The following is an 18,690-nucleotide window of genomic DNA, read 5'->3' on the forward strand; positions in this document are numbered from 1 at the left end:
AACACATTTCCAGAGATCCAATAGTCACCAGAATATAAAAATGAAATTGTTACGTCGAAGACTTCCAAGAAAACTGTTTTCACCTTTTAATAGCTTGTACAGTTAACTTCCTCGCGTCACTTGCACAATTAATGTTCTTTTTCTTCTACACCTGTTCGTGCACGTACATCATCAATTTTAATAGATGACAAGTATCACTGAATGTAAACAACTCCTCGTCGCATTTTCATGCGCTGATAAACCTTCATAGAAAGTTGTTAGGGAATATTTTATTGATCTGGTTGTCGGGCATAAATCTCTAATAAATTTACCCTTATCCGCCAATTAAATTGAATTTCGAATGTGATACGAAGCAACCATCGATTCACCACGCGTTACACTTTCACGTGTGCACGAATTCCATTCTCGAAAGCAACGCGAGTTCACGGCCTAGAACTTCCATGACGGGCATCCTTGATCGTGGGGGTCCCAGATCCGGCATAAGGTGCATACCTACTTCGGTGTCCACCGGTTTGTCTGAATGAAAAGTGAAAAGCTATCGTCGTGGGAGCCCGTTGTCGGAAAGGCGCGCCGCCAGCCGCCGATGGCACACATATTTGCATCAGAGAAAGTCACCGCCCCTACTCTCGTCTGGGATGCACTTGTACCTCCCTGCGTGTACATAATCGATGCATTAACACCTTGCATAACTCAACGCCGCGGTATTAATCATCCCATTATGCGACCGTCTCGTGGAAACGGGACTCTTCGCGTCACAGCTAGCGATTCTTTTCCATGCTCGACACGGGAGGGAAACAGTGGCGGGAAATTTCACGGTGGGAAATTTGAATCCTGGACCACGAAACGTGATCAGATTAGATTATTCTATTGTTAGCTGTTCGATCGAAAATTTGTTTGGCTAGTATAACATGATTCGGAAAATTTCACGGTGGGAAATTTGAATCCTGGCTAGAGATCATTGTATCCTTGTGGTGTACAGGGTGGACCACGAAACGTGAAAACCCTAATTTCTGAAAGTATGATTTTGATAAATATTATCGGTATATTCTGATAACTAATGAACCAATCTGTCTGTCAATGTTTCACTTACTGGAAGCTTACATTTTTCTAACCCGACTTCCTATAGTTATACTGATTTTTTGCAGATATATGTAAATATTTGTTTCATATATTATGAATGTTTACAGTCTTAGCTTGTGGAAGACATAAATACTTTTTGAAATCACTCAGCCAAAATTACATAATACAGCCCGAAAGAAACATAACCTAATACGGTAATACACGTTGATTTCCTTAGGCCTTAGACATATAAAAAAGTTACACGTTTCTACACGTTCTTACTAGTAGTGTTTCCAAATGCATACTATTAGGTATTTGTCGTGTAAAAATTAGCTGCAACTTCTTGCAACCTTGGCAGTTATTAATAAATTACTGATGCGTGTCGCTGCGCCTAACAGTAATGCGCGCTATACCTATGCGTGTACCTTACGGAAAATCTCGGGACTTCTATGTTTTTCAATATTTTCGAATAATCCTTGCCCTATATATCTTGTTGAAAGACAAACTTTATACTAACCCCGACGAAGGGGCTAATATTACTGTAGTTATAGAGTATTGTTTCACAAATACCATTTTTACAAATAACGAAAATTATAATATACTTTATATATTAAAACAGCTACACGTTTCTACACGTTTTTACTAGTACTGTTTCGAATAGTTTATGTATTTAATCTTATTTTGGTTTGTCTGTACCGTATATTTCCGGAATTTATTATCATATTATTTGTAATGTATGTCTTAGTTTTTTTTTAATATTACTGTCTGTATAAAGCTTGGCTAGCAAGGAATTGTATAAAACAAGAAGTGTTCAAAAATATTGAGAAATACGAAAGTTATGAGGTTTTTTCCGCGATTCTTAGGTACACGGTACCACTGTGACGACGCGACGTGATAGCTGGTGCTACGATTCTGGATCGGAGACTTCAATGCCCGCGTAAGAGGGCAGCCTGCTGCCTTATCGAGACGATTTGCTGATTAAGGGGGTGCATAGATACTTCGGGTTCAAAAAATCGAAATTTCTTTTGATTGTTTATGAAAGCCAAATTTAGTCTTAGGAATATTTTTAAAAAACATTTCATTGAAATATTCGCAAAGTTACGGAATTTAGAGCATAGGAAGTGACGACGGGACCAATGCAGGTACACATGTATCCAAATCTTTGACGCGTTTTTCTCGAAACTATGTTTCTCAAAATGATGAACATCGTAACTCGAGAACGGATCGATATTTCTTGTTGAAATTTTAACTGAACCTACAAAACACTTTTTCCCACAAAGTGGAACTCGCTCATTAAGATCGCACGACAATAAACAATTTTATTAATTATTTCCCACGGAATTATTTCGGGAAAGGTGTTCAAAGTTGTTATTTGTTGTATAACTCCACGTAGTTTTATTAAAATTGTTCGACCGAGTTCCACTTTGTGGATTTTTAATTAAAGAATACTGATTTACAACGATTTTGCTTTCGAATCAGTCGAAACACAGAAACCCGAACGTTCGTAGTATTAAGATGTCCCAGAAAATATTTCAGAATATAGATCACGATTGCCTAACAATTGAAGTTACTTTTTAATGAACTTGAGGCCTAATAAATGAATTTCTTGAAGCCTGCAATATTTTCTGGTACACACAGATACATTTTTTCCACCAAAAACGGTAAAGAGTTCGTTCAGATTTTTAATTTCTGTTCACCGAGACCAATCAATCGCAGGTTTCGATTTTAATTGCCCAGCTAGGTCCGAGCCACCGAAGCGTTCCCTTCTTTCGCAACACGCGTTGACCTTCCCACGCGTAACGAAACCGATTTTGCGATCGCTCTTCGACAATCGAGCGTGACAATGAACGCGCTAAACGACAAGTATGTAATTTATAACATCCTTCCTTTTTGCCTCCTGCCACGTTCTTCAAGGTTGTTGATCATTAAATTATCAGGGCTAATTTCTTTTCCCTCCCTCCCTCTCTCTCTCTCTCTCTCTCTCTCTCTCTTACCCCTCTCTTTCGGGCTTCACGCTGCTTGGTATCAGGAACAAGTGCAACCGACGCGGCAAAAAGAAATGGCCTCGGTTCAGCGATCACAGCGGAAACTGTCGCCGTTCGTTCACGCGAAATCCATTCACCGCGCAAGTGTGTAGCACCGTTTCACTTTTATAGATATTATTATTACGCTCGGCCGAGAATTGCACGCAACGATGCCGTGCGGCTTCGAAATCGGTCGGCATTCGTTTACTCGCTAACCCTTTTTCATTCGATTTCTCACTGCGAGGCGTTTACGAGTCGAGGAAACGTCTACGGTCATTAAAATAATTACATTCAGTCATTGAAGAACTTACACAGTACGTATCTAACTTTTTCTCTTTTGATCAGATGTCACTGATTTATGGGGTTAAGTCCGGATGATGGACCACGTGTTTTAAACTAATGGTTTTTCGGCATAAATAGCTGAATATTTTTTATAGGCTATGGCGAGCTGCATCGATTAATGGGTTAAAAAAATATGATTCTATTAAAAAAACAAACAAATTTGGTTTTCGTGTGTTCTCTACCCGCCCACTTAGGGAAAAAACTACTCATATCAAATTATTTTTACATCACGAAACCATTAAACTTTTATTTGAAACAATCTTTGATATTATCAATGGTTTCGAAGATATTCGAGGGGATCGATTTGAATAACTCGCCCTGTACCTGCAGGGGAGACTAGGGGTAAAACCTGGATTCTAACTATAAAATTTCATAATTCTGATATTAATAAAATAAGAACAAAATTACAATTGTGGTTTATTAAAAGAATCTTTTCACTGAACAATAGTTTCTATCTAACTTCTTAGGAAAAAGAAAAATGCACGTTAATGTCACTGTTACGTTTTCATGAAAAAATTAATGTATCGATCGAAGGGGTATTACATTTAGTATACACACGAAGGAGTAACAATTCGGATATGAAATTACGTTCGATTCTTTAGAACGAAAGATGTTCTTTAATTGTATATCTACGACAAGAGAAACGAAAGTATGATGATGAAACTATTGTACATTTATTCCAGAAATGCGTTGGTTTCGCGGCCACGCCGAGGCGCCAAGACTCTTGAGCCTAAGTCCTCTTCAAGCCGATGAAGACCTTGACGGAGCATCTTACCACTTTCATGCCGCGTCTCAGTACAGAGGTAAGAATCGTGAGAAACCCACCGATACAATTACCGCAATGCGAAAAACAGGATGCGACGTTAACTTTCATAATCCGAATTGCGATCGTCCTGCCGTTAATTAACCCGCCGCGAATACAAAACCGAACACAATGTTTCCCATCCAGTGAATAACATACGACTGATACTCCGAAATCCTTCGAATAAATATACAAACGTATTGAATATTCAAGTATTTACAATATAATAAATTACATCTGATACATCTAACAAGCTACATGAAACAATATACAAAATTGTGGTGTGTCGTTGTTTAACGACTTCTTAAAATCTGTTTATATTAATTTATAGTAGATTGGAGGTACGTCAATGACGATAAGGTTTCTATTTTAAGGTTACCCCGATTAAGACTCCTTATTAGGCGTACAACGCCGAAATTGAAGAAGTTATTACATGACAACTGTTGATGTTGTGAAAGCAATTATAATTTTTCAGAATTAATTGTGGTGTAACTGGCGACATTTAACGATGAAATGAAAAACAACTACTTTTTTATCTGCTGTTCCTAAATTTAACCGGCAGCTTTCTAGTCGTGGGAAAGGAACACTGACCCAAAAATTTATTATTCCGTTATTATTTCACCTATCAATGAGAAATCTGTATTTTTGAAAGGCGGTGTGTGAATGGAGATTTAAATAAAAAATCTTGCACTGCGAAAATAACTGTAACCTGTTTAAGAATAATATCCCGTTGAGGTAACACGAGCTTTTGATTTCTTTTATAATGCATTTCTTTTGTTCTAAGAATATTAAGAAATTACAAAATCTCTAGTAGTAAATTGTTAGTTAACGTCATCTACAGATCGAGGTTTTATCTCGATATTGCGAGTCAAGAAGTTACATTGACTAAAGGCTCGTGAATTAAAAAGTCTTATTGTTCGAAAAAAAACCGATATATACGTTGTTTAGTGAATACAAAAATGTCAACAATCGTCTCGTGACACGCCATTTTTACGCTTAGCAACAGAAATGCGCTTTATCTTGTACGAAACACAAGAATTTCATCGACAGCCGCCATTTCGTTTGTCGGTTTTGCGTAGTCTAGTCGGTTCCGTGAGAATCTCTTTTTACGAGAGCCTTTTTGCATACATACCATGTTCAAATGAAGCGTCTACTTCCATTGATCTCGAAGACAGAGAAATTAATTTAAACGGTTCGTTAAATAAAATTCGGTTTCACTGTTTCTTGCCTATTCTACAATCTACTCTTCGTGTTTGCGATCCTCTGATATATCAATATTGAAATAGGACCCTGAATTCTTTTCAAACTAATTAACTTGACATTGTGGTAGCGTATGTGTATCCATTCACACGAAATACAAAGTATGGAAATATCAATTATACTTCATTATCTAATGTAATATTAAAAAATGTAGACACTATATATATATATATATATTAAATTATTACTTACGTACAAACAATTCCGTTACTTGGAAAACAATTGCAGAGTATACAGTTACTTGTGTCAGAAAGTTTAACGGGTGATTCTACGTATCGAAATAAAACGAAAGTAAAGAATCACGAAATTGCATTGGAAGCTTCGTTTCCAAATTAATTAATAGTACAAAATTCGGAACAGAAACGCCTGAAACTACGCAATCCGCCTACGACCGGTAAGAGCAGAACACGACAGTGCCGACATGTATACTGGCATAAAAAAACACACGTTTAGTCTGGAATATTTTCTTGCGACACTACATGCAAAGAAGCATACACGAATCGTTGCACGAAATTAAACCGTGTTACTTATTTAAATCCACAGGAGACACTACATCACACACGCACAGAATACGCTCTAAATAAACAATTAAACTAAAACTCACTATAATAAATTAATTAAATGAATATTATACAATAATTCGAAGGTTATTTCGTACCGACTAGATGTGTTCACGCCGACGAGTGTCATCGAACTAAGGAAACGTTACTCGAGTCCCACGTAAAGGACAGAACAAAAAATAAAATATGTCAACTGCGAGTGGATATAGACTACCTACTCTTTGGTAGGCAACGATCGCGAGTGACCTGCAGATGTTGGGATTATATAAATATATATATTATACCTACAAAGGAAAGGTACATAGCATAAGGAGTAAGGACGTATTTATTTTTCACAGGACCCAGTCTGTACGCTGATTTCCTGGTTTCAGGCGTTATTGACCCTAATTTTCGATTCTTAACAACTTGAAAACAAACTCTAACAGAATTTCGCCGTTCTTGATTTTCGTTTTATTTTGATATCCAGAATCACCCTTCAGAAATTTTGACCACGTTCACCTTTTATAAGTTTACTGATCTTCTAAAAATGAATACGAGGAAGTAATCACTAGACTGTGAAAGTTTATGCAAATTCACAATTTTAAATACTAATATCTAAAAATTCAAATCAGACAGAATTGTGAGTTGTGGATTAGAAACTTTACTAATGTCTTCATTTTATTGCATTTTCCAAGTTAAGGGGTGCTATAAATGCATATTCATCCGCAGTCCAGTAATCGCGCATGGAAATTTATTTGTTAAAATGTTAGAATATAGATTATATCAATTACCATGTAGACTAATTAATATAGTAAAAGATCCTAACCCAGATAGCACACAAACGGCTAACTGACGGCTTAAAAGTGCCTCAGACCTAAAATAGCCGTAAAATGGGCGTCTTCAAGGCGTTTGCTATCTGGCAATATATTTATGTTATTGAACTCTTTTCTTTTTACTTTTTACTATTAAACATCGTAAAGGACGATGTGGTCAGTGTTAATCGCTTAATAAATTATTAAATTGAATCAGTTTTATATATAACTTACAACAGTGCCAGCGATAATATTGAGAAATAGTTTAAAGATTAGCACACGCTTTTCTCTCGGACCGACAATTTTACGTCTGTACCGACGGTGCCGTGAATTCTTCTGTGTATTTACGTTTTGTCGGTGAATGAACACCCTCACCGGAAAACCGCGACGTTACTCAGCGCATTTCTGTGAATGTCTATGACAACATCGTTGCGGTTTTTGGTGTGAAACGTAACGTTAGGTTACCACGAAACCGTTGACCTTACGCTTTCATTTTTATTTACCTTCCTTACTTCATTCAAATTATATTGAAATAGATCAAGTAAGAATAATTATTCGGTCTTGTTTTAATAGCATCAATACGATGAATCAAACGACTATTCTGTGAAGAAAATAAAGAACAAATGGAAATTTTAATATTTTAAATATGTTATTAAATTATGTATCGGGAAATAGTTTATCAGATCTAGATTTTTATTATATTCAAATCGGAAGAAATTAAAGAAAACATAGATGCTTTAATATTTTAAATATGTTGAAACTATTAAACTATACTAACATATTATAATTATAAACTACCAAGTAATGGTTTTTCTATAGTTGCACATTTTTGTTATATTCCAATCGAAATTGATGGACGAAACATTGATTATTACGAAAACAGATTATTAGAAGCTTAATTTTTTTTGTAGCGATTCTCTGGGAATATTTTGCGTAACAGTGAATAAGACTATGATTCTCATCTTAATTCATATTTTTTGTATTCTATTTCTTCGTGATTTATTTCGTAAGTAAATTGCACCGAATACAGACCGCAAGCTTCTTTAGATCTATAATCACTAACAATAAGTATACTTTACTACCACATCGAGTACTAAAGAAAAAGTTCGTAACAGAGTTGGTTGGCATTCAGTTTACGACATTATCTCAATTTCAGCGAGTTTCTTCGCGACAAGAAAGACTGACGGTAAAACCGTGTCATAACGGTGAGCCTTTTGCAAACAAGCAAACCGCGAATTATTCAACAACATCGTCTGAGAAGTTACTGAAAAAATACTGTGGAAAAGAGTCACGTTTCTAATTGAACGTTGTACAACGTACAATGGCGGCGTTTAAAATATTTCTCTTTTCATTCAAATGATTTAACTGAAATTATGAAAAATTAACTTTTCACGAATTGGCTGGGATGGATTTCTCGATTTTTCATTTACTGCCACAAAAATTCTATACAAATAATTAAATTATATTTCTTCGCCAAGTAGGTACATATTGATATTTTTGAAATTCCCAAATTTTTAATACTTATAAAATTATCCAAGTCATGGTTTCTCTATGGACGTAGACTTTGTTACACATTAAAATCTCACTATCGTGTAATAATCACAATTCCTAATATCTTTATTACACTTTTACACATAATATAATATTTAATATCTTTAGAGATTTTACAACGTATTCCTCCTACGGTTATTATATTAGATAAAAACTTCTTAATTTCACCTGCCTTCGTGCGAGGAAATAGGTATATTATACAGTAATTACATCATTCTTTACCTCACGTAATATTAATACTTCAGTGAATTTTTTCCACTTCTGTCTCCAGAAACTTCCATCACCTACAATTTCTTTACTATTGATTACGGTTATTAAATTTGTTTTTTCTAGAATCGTTTTCAATTTTGTAATGCAGGAAGGAAGTTTCGACGGTCCCGTTTTAACCAAATTACCTAGCCGCGCAGGTGAAATCGTTCTTTTCTCCATTTTTCTCATCCATCAGCGTTGTCATGTTACATTTACCGCAGAAGCGCGATGTCCACTCTTTTTATACAACGAGACGCTTTCTTCGATCCTTTCTAACCCCCAGGTCTATTTACCGTGTAACGCCAGGCAAACGCTGTCCATCATTACCTTCGATATTCAAGAAGCACACAGATATATCGAACGGAGCTCACTTCCTGTAATTCCCTGAACTCGCTCCGATATTTAGACGGACCGTAAGTACTCACTGCTGTCGAGTATTTATGCAACATTGAAATGTTATTACGAGATTATGACTTTTAAGTCGGCTACCTTATGCTCCATTAAATTATTTATACCTCCATGATTTCTATTTTTTTGTTTGTTTTCGATCTTTATCCTCTCTAGGAAGTTATTCAATTTACATTTGAATTCGAAATTATAGATTTCCTCTTAATACGAATATTAAGTTGATAATTTTACTCACACGTATCAAGTTGTATCAGAAGTCTTTCTATAAATGAAGGTTATCAAGCAAGGTCACTACTTGTATATTAAATTGAAACTTACACTTCATGCGATAAAACAATATTAAACCATTTTTAAAATGTAGATAAATTTGAAAGAGATAATATTATAAGATACTGTATATGTATTCTACTTTTAATTCAACGCGTGGAAATTATAGCAATTCGGATTTCTATAATTGGAAATTATAGACTTTTCGAAATGTGGTATATTACAGAAATTTTGTCAACTGGTACCATTTCGAATAAACCTTACCGCCACAGTAAGACCAATAATTTGTAACAGGTAACGTAAGTTAAGGTATTATAAATTATATAATAACTACACAATAAGCTTACTTATTTCAAGTTATTAGTTTTATTGTGGCGTAAGGTTACGTTATTTAACTTCCAATAACATAATTTTTTTAACTTAATAAACTACTAATTAGTCGCTTAATCAAGTTATTAAGGATCATTGAAAATCATATCGGATCTGCGCATGTTACTGCAACATATCTTAAGGTATAAAGGTATTATTTATGCAATTACACTTTCCTGATCCTTACCTTTTCTGATGTTTCCATTTAGTATTCATTGTAGTAAAGTCCACGCCAGGAAGTGATCAATTAAAAACCTGAAAAAGATTACGAATTAATGCTTGTAAAAAAAAGCAAAATATTGTACTTAACCCTTAACTGGTGTGGTGAATATCTTATGACTTATTACATAACTAGTCCCAGCATTAAATTTTCATGTAAGAAAATGACGAAATAGACAATTTATTTCATTAAGTAACTATTGAAAAAAAAATAAATTTTCTAAAAATATTCCCAGCGTTCCTGACCCCCACTATCACCAGTTAGAAAGTTAAATTAAAAGGAATCCCTCTTCATTTCCGTTGCTTCATGACCTTTGTTACTCACCTCACATTTTCAATATTCTCCATGCGATAGAAATACATATATCTGGACCCCAGAGCCAGAGTATATTAAACCACACTTTTGAAACTTTAGAGGAGAGCAAATCAAAGGTGCAAAAACCTTATAACTTTGGAATCGTTCGGTAAGAATTGAGCAACAAACAATCGCCACCTTTGAGCTATTGATCTACTTACGACAAATCTCTATACGTAGAAATGGTGAATGTTGCATTCAATTCCCTATGCGACGACCTCGACACTGTTTTAAAAATATGAGCTTAATATCATTTTTACAATATTACGTACCCATATTAAAAACTAGACGACTTACAACAAAAGAATTTTTACCATCGGAAAAAGTAAAGTATTTGATACAGGAAACATGTACAATTTTTTTAAAAAGTAGACTTAATACACTCTGACTCTGGGGTCCAGATATGTTTCCGGGTCACTTCGTACTTCCGATTCGTTCGTTCGATTCACAGCGTCACTACTTCCACGCCATGTCGTCTTCGTCCCCCCTGTTACTATTTTTACTATCACTCGAGCAACATGTTCATGTGAATTGCTCACACGGGATGTCCTGCCTTACACACATCCTGCACGACCGTCTCGAGAAGCACTCATATAATGTCACGCTTCGCGGAAGACGATCATTTTCGTCGTGGCTGTCACTGTTAGACCAAGTTTTGACCCGTTCGTATCCGTGAAGTCTCGCCGAGGAGATGGCGAACGTGTGGTGCGTCGGCTCGACGTTCAACGTGGATCGGTCGAAGAACAGTGTGGGCATTCATCATCTGTTCAAATGTAATTTGCACATTGAGTACGCTGTTAAAGTTCGTCAGGTGAATCATCGATGAAATGTGACATATCTTTGTTAACTTAGTTCACGTTCTTTTAAAGAAGTTGTCGTAGTATTTGTTATGGAGTACTTTGCTGCTGTGAAGTGTCAGGTTTTAAACTGTGAGTTGTCGACGTCGAAGTGTTTATGAGACTTGGTGTTTCATTGAATCAGACACATCGCTGAATGTATATCAATATTTACAAAGTCCAATTAAAATACAGTAAATTGTAAGCTATCTACTTCTTTCAATAATTAGGGCTTATCCTTTATTTTGTATCTGCTTTTAGATTGGTAAAAAACGTGTAACATGTTTTAAGATTTTATAGATTTTCTAATAAGAATAATTTTGTTTTCTTATTTATTATTCAATCACGAAATAAATTCCCGTTCAATTCTGATAATAATATTTGCTGAACCCCTTTAAATTTTTAAACTATTGACCACTTCAATTTTTCAATTCATTTATCAAATCATCATCTTCATGACTACTCCACTACAAAATTTAAATATTAAAACAACCAAATTACCATACAAAAAATAATTTTCATCGTCGAACACGCACTATTTTTCGTTACAGACATGTCCCCAGTTCGATGGGCTCGCCGGAAGTCCTCGAGCTCCGAATCAGAGAGGAACTGTTACAACGTGCAGACGTCGCAAGTGACGACCGAGCGGAGTCCCACCAAGAAAAACAAGAAAAGAATCCAAGAGGAACGGCGAAGAGTCTGCGAGAAACGTAATCCGATCCTCGACCGTGTGAAAAACACCAGGCTGAGCTTCTTCAAGGACCGTGACTCCGACGAAGAGGACCAAGAAGATGACGAGGATCCAGAAAAGATGCAATTCCGTTCCATGTGCGAGTTAAGCCAACACGGCCTGTCCAGGAACGAATTTCGACGGTCCGTCTGCGAGTCAGACTTGAAGGAGATCATAGAAGAAGAGAAGATACAAGCTAAAAGAAAACGACGCTCCAAGTCTCAGAGCAGGCTACCCTATAAAAAACATCAGGAGGAACGTTTCTCTTTTTTGGGTTTTCGTACCTCTGCCCAGAAACCACCTGGATTACCCAAGAAGGACGTCATCGAGGAACCAGTCGATCACCAAGTGGAACACAAATGGCGCAAAAGCAAAGAGATCGTTCAGGATTATCATGTCTCCGGTAGGCCTATGAGCCACGATCTGGAAGTTCCAGTGGGTTTAGAGGACCAGGCGTACAAGGACGGTTCTCAGTTCGACAGCATAACACCGTCCAGTTGCCTGGCAGCCAAGTTCCGTGCGATGCAGGACAGGTACCTGAAGAGCTCGACCAGCAAGCTAATCGCGAAGATCTACAAGAAGGACGGCAAGGACCGAGAAAGAAGAAGACTGAGGAGTTTCTCGTACGGTGCTCTGCCTGGCCTCGAGGAACTTCGAACGAATCCTCTTTACGAGGAACAGGACCAGGACGACAATGATTCTGGGATTCTGGACAACGACTCCGCGACCAGTTCCCTCCTAGACGACAGATGCAGCAGCAGTGCTTCAGGATTGTTGAGTGGTATCAACGATACATCGAATCCTCCGCCACAACTACCACCTAGGAAGCCTTCGTCCTCGATCGTGGATGTCGAAAGGACGACACGTTTGTTCTCCAGTTTGGACGTTTATTGCAGCAGGAACGAGGGCAAGGGTTGCAGACGAGACGTGTCCAGGCTGCACGCGCTCGAAGACACCACGAGTCAGCTGTACCAAGCAGCGAACAGCGAGCTAATAGATCGACAGGATCGAAAGGACAAGCTACCCGACAGGAAGAACGTCGTCACGAGACTGGAGAGTAAAGACTCCTCGGAGAGCTACCAAGGTGGCCAGTTGGCCGTTATCAGAAACAGGCCATACATCACCGAAACGATGGTAGTGAAGCTTTCCAGGGAGAATTCTGATCAGTGTTTAGGGATTTTCATAGCCAAGACCGCGGAGTCCAGTCCAGGCTACCTGGTAGCGCATGTGGTACCTAATGGACTCGCGGATAAAGAGGGTACCTTGAGGATAGGCGATGAAATTTTGATTGTAAACGGGAAAAGACTTCGGGGATTGAATATGGCGGAGGCTAGAAAAATCCTTGGCAGTGGTAGCGGGCCTGGGGAAGTGGATATTGTTGTCTCCAGGTATTCTGCTTTAGACCAATCTCCTAAGAAGCTAACCGAGAGCAGTGTTGATTATGAGAACGTGAATATGGAGAATGGACATGGGATTATCGTCGAGAACTCACCCAGATCCCACTTCAGGAAACACCAAACCAGACATCATCGTGATAGAAGAAGCGATTGCAATAGGTCCATTTCATCGGAGAAATCGGTTATGAATGTGGATAACAGCGGATCGCAGAGTGTTTCGAATTTTTGTACTCTGCCCAGGAGACCCAGGAACACTGTTTCGACGTTCCTGACGGTTGTCTTTCAGAAAGGCCCCGGAAAGAAGTCACTGGGGTTCACCATTGTTGGCGGAAGCGACAGTCCTAAAGGAAGCATCGGTGAGTCACGTGTGCCTTTCAATTGTTTTTAGTTAGTAAAGTTTGTACAATGCGGATAGTAATGGACGAGAGTGAGCGTGTAGGGTTGTGTAATACTGAAAATTATTAATCTACTGAGATTTTCTACTAATGGATGCTTTTGTGGGTTTTGTTGTGTCTAAAAGGACTATGATAGGGGTTCTAGTTCTGACCAGAGTTGGGCACAACTTTATTGGAATAATACACGATCAAAAGTAGCAATATCTAAGATTGTTATCCTGATCTTTAAATAGTTAATGAAGTTAAATAATTATTCGTGAAGTATCTGCTCATTCAAGCAGAAATATTATTTTACTATAAAAATTGGAATTTATATGTTTGATCAATTAAAAATAGCGAAATACTTTATTTTTTATTTGTTACTGGAAACTCTTTATTTAGATAATGAATTTGTCAATCTCTGGCTCTAACGGATTTAAGTACATTGTAAAATGCACGTATTGCAGAATTAATAGTAACATAGAGGGTGTCCTTAAATTAAATTGTCAACTTATATTGATATATTGTTTGATTGCGAGTGGATATAAGAAAAAAATATTATTTGTATGAATGCAGACATGGAAGTACTTTTTCTGAAACTTATGTAATAAAGATGGGGAAATTTAGGGAAGGCCCTGCTGGAAAATGTTTGTTTTTTTTCTGGAGTTGTGGAGTTTCTAATCGAAAGTACAATGGCAATGGTCGAAAATCGATTGAGAACAAAGAATATTATTGTTTTAATCATGATCGCAATGTTTCAAGGATACATTTATAGATCAACGTTTTTATAACATTTTCTTGTTGAGTCTACTCGTATCGTTAATTAAATATTTTTACGCAGTACAAACTTTTAATTCTATATCAGTTTTAATGCAATTAGGCATTATATACAGTTCGTTCTAAAAAGGGTTGGTTTATTATTTTTACTTAACGAAATATTAATTCTAAAGTCGTCAACATTAACAAATTAATACGAAGCAAACACTAATCTTTATTGCTAATTTCGAGATTAGTTAACATCAACACACTAATCTCGATATCATATTCAACGCGTTACTCATTATAAAATTTGAGTATAAATTTGTTTCTTAAAAAGCTGGAACATTTCATCTCAAGCATCATTAACAACATCACCGCTATTCGTTGTTCAACATTCTACTGTAGTAAATTATATAGCTACCTAATAATAATTACTTAATTCGAAATTATTTAAAAGTGGGATTTAGGATATAATGTACTAATATTTCTAGGAAATTGAACATTATTCGATTGTGTTTAGAATCTTAACACACGTTTGGCAAACCAAAAAATAAAATTGACCTAAAAGATCGTCAATCACATATTATGAATCAATTCCAAACGATACGATAAGAGTACGTTTTATATAAAATATTTACAACGTGACGCAGTTAAGTTTTACAAACCTTACAACTTGTTAAAATAATCGGAAATAAAAGATACTTAAAAATTAGTAATGTCTTGTCCTAACATGGAATTCTTCCACGATCAAAATAAATGATCCTCTTGAAACTATGACAAATAGCGTAAATACCGTAAAATTTTCCAAACAAATCAGTATGGGTTTTTTCACACTTTTAATATAACGCGTGACTAAATACATATTTACTCGTATCTCTCGTAAAAAGCAACGATACAACTCACATAAGGCGTATATTCAAAGTATGTTTCGAGAACAATGTGTGTATGTATATATTCATTTATATCAAACGACCTTTTCATTTCATCGAGGAAAATGCTAATAAGGACATTGATGCCTGAAATGGCACGAAATTTTCGGACAACCTAATACTTATCTTCTATTTTCGGCTACTTCAAATGCTATCAAAGTTTCATAAAAAATCAGTTTCAAATATCTTGCGAATTGAATGAAAATCAGCTATATTTGAATACTGTGCAAGATGTTTCTCGTAAATTGAACGTTATCGAATGTTTAATCATATCGTCGCGGATTGCGTAACGTCTTATCTTCGCGCGTTCCTTACTTCTAGGGACGTGTATACTGTTTGCAGAAGCTTAGGCCCAGCAAACAAGCAAAAATATCATCTTGAATGCGCGGCGGCACCGGGCGCTGCTTAGAAATGGCAGCGGTTTCCTGCCATAACATTTACGCGCTTGCTCGACCGATGTACGCGTTGTCGATAAATTGCCCCTGCATGTATACAAGCGGTCCGCGAGTTTTACGCGCTCGTTACGATGCCGCGCGGCGCCCACAAACATGGCCGTGTACCACCGTGTATAATACGGTGTGTGTTTCGTGGCCACGGAGCAGAGTTGGGTGTTATTTGAATAAGAATTTTATTCGAATGAAAGTTCGATTGGAATTATATTCGAATGAAAGTTCGAATGGAATTATATTCGAATGAAAGTTCGAATGGAATTATATTCGAATAAAAATTCAAATGGAATTATATTCGAATAAAAGTTCGAATGGAATTATATTCGAATAAAAATTCGAATGGAATTATATTCGAATGAAAGTTCGAATGGAATTATAAATTTGTGTTCCAATGAAATTGTATTCGAATAAAAGTACGAATGAAATTTTATTCCAATCATCTTCCAACGACCAATGAATAAATTTTCATTCGTAAGAAACTTTCCGTGATGGCAGATGCGTAAAGATAACGAAGGATCTAGGGTCGGTTACGATAAGGCGTTATTTGTCGCGGACTTATACATATATTTCGAATAACGAATAAGATTTGTTCGACAATAACGAATAACGAATAACGCGTCATCCGTGACCAACGGATAATATCCGCTGAGTAAAATCGTTATTCTGCGAATAAATCGTGGGATTTTATTCGTTGTACTTTATTCGTTATTTGAAAGAAAATTCTCCTAACTCTGGTACATCGTTGAGTCGCGAATTTCAAATGAATCTATCGGACTAGGTCAAAGATCAGCAAATTCATTATTCGGATAGTTTCGAATACTGGATGAAAGATAAAAAAAAGTACTTATTCATTTTTAATCGATTAAACGTAAAAATTCCAATTTTTATAATAAAGTTGTACTTCTTCTTGAATGAGTGGGTTCTTGGCAAACAATTATTAACCCTCATTAATTGTTTAAAGCTCCGAATGAGGGTCTTAGATACTACTGCTTTTCACTGTGTATTATTTGAATGAAAATTGTGCCCAACTCTGGACTGGGCGCACTGAAATATCGTTTTTCGAGACATGAGAGTAGCGTTTTTTTTTTCATTCTTTGCACCAGAAGTATACGCAGAAACTCTAGACAAGCATGCAGAACGTGTATTTTTAAGACAGTCTTTCGTTTTTCTTTCATACGGATAAATTTTCATATTATCAGTAATGGAATGAGTTTACTTTACGATCGCAAAAAACTGTGCGAATGGGATTTCAGTAGCAAATACCAAAGTAGTTTCTAATACTTTACACAGAACTGTGCTATACTAATCCGAATTGATACTGTTAAGTTGAATGGAAGAATTACAGAGTGTATAATTAGTCAATTTCTTAATATATAAAAAAATCAGATACTATTCGTGTGATATGTTCAATATTTTTGTAGAATGATATTAACCTCAACGATATAAAATTCTATCCATCTGTATGTGAATGAAAGGAGATTTGAAGATATTCAACATATTACTTTGATTATTGAAACGTTCGTTTGAATCTCTTTATCCTAATTGATAACACTATTGAACAATTCCTGAAGTCTAGTGAATATTTGAGATTACCATAGTGTTAGAACTTGAACTATGAACTTTATATTATGATCAACATGTATAAACAGTATATTGTCTGAACATTGTTTCTATTATCTTGAAATTTCGATTATTTTTTATTAATTCTGCTATCGTTTCGTTGTGACAGGTATCTTTACAAAGTCGGTGTTGCCAGGAGGGCAAGCTGCAGAAGATGGCCGATTGCGTGCAGGTGACGAGATTCTGGCAGTAAATGGCCACGTCTGTCACGACTTAACTCACAGGAAAGCTGTTCAGCTTTTCCGTAATATCAAAACCGGACCGGTTGCCTTGCATCTTTGTAGACGCGTGAAGAACAAGGAATTACAGTGAGTATACGAATATGCAAATATAATTAACGAAAGAAATTTTTCCTGTAATTAAATTTTTCCTATAATAATTATACTATAATGCATTTAAACAAAGTACAAAAATTGTACATATATAAATATGTATACATATATTTATTAGATATACTAACCCTTAAACGTTGATCTACAAAATATGCGTTTTCTATACTCCATAAAGGTTTGTAAATTATGGAAAATTTTAAAATAACCCAACGTGATATTAGGAGTGAAATATTTCTAGACTGTAATTCCGAAGATTTATCTGTTTAGGAAGTATAAATCGTCGTATCGTTATCTCAGAACAAATTATATTATTTTCACCAATGTGTATTATTTAGAAATTATTGTTCTTCGGAAAGCAAAAAAGACACTGACGGCAACAATTTTAGTTAGGTACTTAACACCGAAGGACAACTGAAGAATATACCCAGTTTTTTGTAGAAACGTATATTTTGTAGAGAAAAGTTTACGATGGTCTTATTATTTATCACTAATTAATATACACTAATTAAACAACAAAAAATGAACTTAGAAATAAATATAAATACCATTTAATTGTTATGTTTCAGGGTAACGAAGGCTAAGTCGTGCGCAGATCTTTTACTCGTCGACGCGTGATAAAGTACTGTTATCAGAAGAATTTTGTAAAAAGATGACTCCGTAGCCTCTGTAAAAAATAAATGCGGGACCTGTATATATTGTAAATTTGTATGATAACTTGGCAATAAAACCATTATTTAATAATTTTTCAACGTGACGTGTCGTTTGTTCCTTGTCCAAAGCACATCTGCAAAGTAGACCCTTCAGCACCTTAAAATTACATCCTCTTTATTGTCCTCTATATTTAAAAAAAATGTTCGCATACAATGGATTGACGTTGCTGTAACGTATTCGTATAAAATCTTATAGTAATAATAATAATAATAATAAAAATAATAATATTAATAATAATAATGTTCAATAATAATATTAATAATAATAACCATTTTCATAATAAACTTAATATTACGC

At 35.8% G+C, this 18,690-nt stretch overlaps 1 protein-coding gene across 1 annotated transcript; it reads left to right on the plus strand.

Annotated features, from left to right (window-relative positions):
* Window positions 1–4,110: 4,110 nt before the first annotated feature.
* LOC107188131 lies at window positions 4,111–18,373 on the plus strand. Its single transcript, XM_015576381.1, has 4 exons — window positions 4,111–4,228; window positions 11,644–13,575; window positions 17,460–17,658; window positions 18,249–18,373. The coding sequence occupies exons 1-4, from the start codon at window positions 4,111–4,113 to the stop codon at window positions 18,295–18,297; spliced, it is 2,298 nt and encodes a 765-aa protein (XP_015431867.1). The 3' UTR covers window positions 18,298–18,373.
* The last annotated feature ends 317 nt before the right edge of the window (window positions 18,374–18,690 follow it).

The sequence above is a fragment of the Dufourea novaeangliae genome, unplaced genomic scaffold, assembly GCF_001272555.1.
Source record: "Dufourea novaeangliae isolate 0120121106 unplaced genomic scaffold, ASM127255v1 scaffold115, whole genome shotgun sequence".
NCBI classification, from domain to species: domain Eukaryota; kingdom Metazoa; phylum Arthropoda; class Insecta; order Hymenoptera; family Halictidae; genus Dufourea; species Dufourea novaeangliae.

What these genes read in the sequence shown, in the direction of transcription:
- LOC107188131 (XM_015576381.1), top strand. Translation starts at nt 4,111, where the DNA reads ATGCGTTGGTTTCGCGGCCACGCCGAGGCGCCAAGACTCTTGAGCCTA. An exon ending in TGCCGCGTCTCAGTACAGAG is followed by an intron (nt 4,229 to 11,643) that starts GTAAGAATCGTG and finishes TTTTCGTTACAG; the next exon opens with ACATGTCCCCAGTTCGATGG. An exon ending in CAGTCCTAAAGGAAGCATCG is followed by an intron (nt 13,576 to 17,459) that starts GTGAGTCACGTG and finishes TCGTTGTGACAG; the next exon opens with GTATCTTTACAAAGTCGGTG.